The sequence below is a fragment of the Lolium rigidum genome, chromosome 3, assembly GCF_022539505.1.
Source record: "Lolium rigidum isolate FL_2022 chromosome 3, APGP_CSIRO_Lrig_0.1, whole genome shotgun sequence".
NCBI classification, from domain to species: domain Eukaryota; kingdom Viridiplantae; phylum Streptophyta; class Magnoliopsida; order Poales; family Poaceae; genus Lolium; species Lolium rigidum.
Window position 1 is genome coordinate 91,480,289 of NC_061510.1, and position 3,574 is coordinate 91,483,862.

The window sequence follows — 3,574 nt, forward strand, 5'->3', positions numbered from 1 at the left end:
AACGGCCAAACCGATACAAGGTAGAGAGAGATCAAAGATTTTTTTTAGGAAGAACACAAAAAACAAAAACGTGTCACCAAAGATATTGAAATGAGACGAGTCAAGTCAGGGCTCCACGACGATGCCCCCAAGAGGGTAATGACGCACTACGTCGCCGCCTTCGAGATTGCAACGTCTAGGGTTTTCATACGAAGCCGTATCGCGGGGAGGATATCCACAACGACGCCCCCCAAAAGGGTTACGACACACATGGGCATCGGCGGCTTTCGCACGGAAGCATCCTCACACTGCCGAGAACTCAGCCGCCCGCTACCCCTGCACAAGGTTTCCGAACCGTGATCTAGGAGCTGCCAAAGCCAAAGCACCGCCAACACCAGGATCCCCCACCGTCCGCTCCACGCCACCGTCCGCCCACGCCATCCCCATGACCGAAGAGTGAGACCACCATATGGATTCCTGTTGATGCGCCATATGATCACTTATGCCAAGTAAACCGCGGGCATCTGAGAATCTGCATGAAAGATGATTGTTCTAATCACCGGTGCCCGTGGGTGGAGATCGGTTGCTAACCTGTGGATTCCTGTAGAGCTACAACTAGTACATGCGGAGGATTCCATTTGTTGACAGCTCAATAGATAATCGGGCCTGTGATGCAGAAGGATGCAAGTTCAGGAAGTTCAGAGTGGACTAGGAAAAAAATTTAGGTGAGGAAGGATCGCCGTCCCGACCTCTGATTCTGGATGAATTCAGTTATAGCCAAAGTCAAGTGAGAGTTACAACATGATTTCCTCTAGAGTACTATTTAGTCTGTCATATTCGGATGACAGATCAGAATCGACATGTACTACTTTGTTCAAACTTGTACCTCAAACCTTTCTACATCTTCGATCGATCGATTACTAGAAGTAGACTGGGTACTAGAGTTTGCAACTCTCAACGTCTTGCAATTGACAGTTTTTGACACAAGAAGGAGAATTCCACTGACAAACTAGACTATTTACAGCTGAACATTTTCAACGACGTCTAAGGATGATTCGATCCAAAGTTCAGACTAGCGCGTACGCAGGCTCTACTAGGAAGGAGTCGATGAAGTCGAACTCCGTCCGGCTAAAGCCGAGGCTGGCCGGTGCCATCCCCATGGTCTGGAACGCCCCTTCCGCCGGCGACGACGGCACGGAGAGCGGCGGCGGCGCCCATACGGACGCCGAGAGCAGCCGCCGGGCCTTCCAGCCGAGCACGATCTTGTTCGGTGTCGTCTCCTCCACCGTGTACCCGTCGTTGAACAGGCCGAGGAGTAGCCTGGCCTGGCTGTGGTTGAAGCAGCTGAGCGGCACGGCCTTGAACCCGCTCCCGCGCATCCACTCTCCCCACCCGCGCCTCCCCTCGCCGTCGGCGCCGTCCATCCCTCGGTACGCGCGGCTCACGGCGCCGGCGATGTTGGGGGCGAGGATGACCCGCTCCACCAGGCCGCGCACCCGGCTCTGCGTCGGGAACCCGGCCTCCAGCGAGTCCCACACTGCCGAATACCGGTGCAGCTCCTCCATGAACCGGCCCACGAAGCCGCCCGCCGCCTCCTCCTCGTTCTCCTTCTCCGCTTCCCCTTCTTCCTCCACCACCGTCACCACCTTGGCACCGAGCGCGGCCATGCCGGTCAAGAACGACGCCACCGAGCCAGGCGGCCGTCTGATGCTGGTCGTCGCCGCGGCTTGGTGGAGTATGCAGTTGCCCACGAGCGTCTCCCCCTTGACCAATCGGACCGTCGCCGGCCTGAACATCTCGTCCGAGTCCAAACGGCAATGGCCGAACGAGAAGGGCTGCCCGATGGACCCCGCGAAGGCCGCAAGCCGCCGCCCGGCCTCCTGGACCGCCCGCGCGCCGCCACCACCGCCTCTCGTGACAGCGGTGATGCGCAGGTGGGGAGGCGACACGCCGTCTGGGCGCGAAGTCATGGCCTGCATCAGGGACGACCACTGGATGCCCTCGGCGAGGTCGTAGTCAACGATGTGGACGCGCCGGTCGCCGGCCACCGCCTCGAGGATCGCCTGGTTTGCGGTGAAGTGGCCGAACTTCATGTAGGGCGACATGTCCTGGAGCATCTGAAATGCGGTGAGCACGTCGCCGGTGTTGTGGTGGGAGGCGGCGACAGCGGACTGCCTGCCGGCGACGGCGTGGGAGCCGTCGAGGAGGCCCTGGAGCGCGTCGGTGAAGTGCGCGGCGAGGCGCTCCATGTTGGAGGCGCCGGCGTTGGCGCCGGTGGCGGAGACCATGTCCTTGAGCCGAACCAATATCACCCGTGCCAGCTCCCGGCTCTTGTGCGGGCCGGAGAGCGCCTCGGCGGCCGCCATGAGCAGGTGCAGCAGCCGGAGGCCCTTCTCGGGGTTGCACTCCTGCTGCAGGTCGTCTAGCTGCACGGGCGTGCCGGGGTTCGTGGTGGTGGTGCTGCTCGGGTTGGAGCAGGATGGCCCGTCCGGGAACAAGGCCAGGTGGTCGGCGCCGATGAGCGAGTCGTCGCAGAGCATGGACTCGATGAGGCCGTGGAGGTCATGGCCGGTGCCGTCGTCGGAGCAGAAGGCGCCCCAGTCGCCGACTGGGGAAAGCGCATTCCAGGGATACAGCCCCATGCCGTCGTCGAGGGAGGAGGAGGAGGGGGAGGTGGTGATGGAGCTGCAGCCGGAGATCTCGAGCTCCCCGATCACATCCTCCATGGTCACGTCCATGGCGGCCTACTCTGTGTTTGTCACGCTGTGCTGCGTGGTTTGGTGTTGGGAATGTTTTGGCGCGTGGGAACAGAAGGTATCGAGCGCCGGTGGGCAGGGAGCACGGATTAACTTCACAAGTAGAGGAGTACACGGCGGATCGCTTATTTATAGCCGGCCGGGTGCCGCCACAGCGAGCGCCGGCCCGGCCGTGACTAGGTCGAGCGAAGCACTATAGCAGGTGCGCCTAAAATGGGAACCAACAGCGATGGTGCACCGGTTCTGCCACTCTCGGACACCGGCAGGGCATTTGGGCCTAAAATATTTGACGAGATGGACGGATTTTGTTTTTCTCGTTAGACCGTACAGTACATGGTGAAGTTCGCCCACTGGACATTAATAATCCACCGTTTCTCTCCCCGTAGATAGAGCAAAACCTAGGGCTTCTTCTTCTCTCTCTCTCACCCTCTCAGACTATCTAAGCATGTATACTCATAGGACCAAGTGGGCCTAATCATATGGTGTCCTCCCTTTGTCTAAAATAGACATATGACGCCATGAGATCTTTTTTTTTTGTTGACATGTGACGCCATGAGATCAATGCACACTAGTTTGCACAAGAAACTGATCACAAAGGATTTGGGAGGCAGGAAATAAAAAGGTACGGGGATATATGGTGAGTGAGTACAAAAACGGGGAGATATGGAGATATGGTGAGTATTAGTTTAGTGTGAATTTGGTACTCTCCAACAGAATATGCCCGTGGTTACACTTATATTATAGTAGACATAATGAAAACATTGAACTTATGCGAATAAGGATGATGTGCAAACACACAATGCAGAGTTACTAGGGACGTGGGCACCATTTTGAATAAG

The 3,574-nt window shown here is 57.6% G+C and overlaps 1 protein-coding gene across 1 annotated transcript; it reads right to left on the minus strand.

Moving 5' to 3' along the window:
• Window positions 1–1,046: 1,046 nt before the first annotated feature.
• Window positions 1,047–2,717, minus strand: LOC124695182 (protein NODULATION SIGNALING PATHWAY 2-like). Its single transcript, XM_047228063.1, has one exon. It carries the CDS (start codon window positions 2,715–2,717, stop codon window positions 1,047–1,049), a length of 1,671 nt encoding a protein of 556 aa, XP_047084019.1.
• Between the last annotated feature and the right edge of the window lie 857 nt (window positions 2,718–3,574).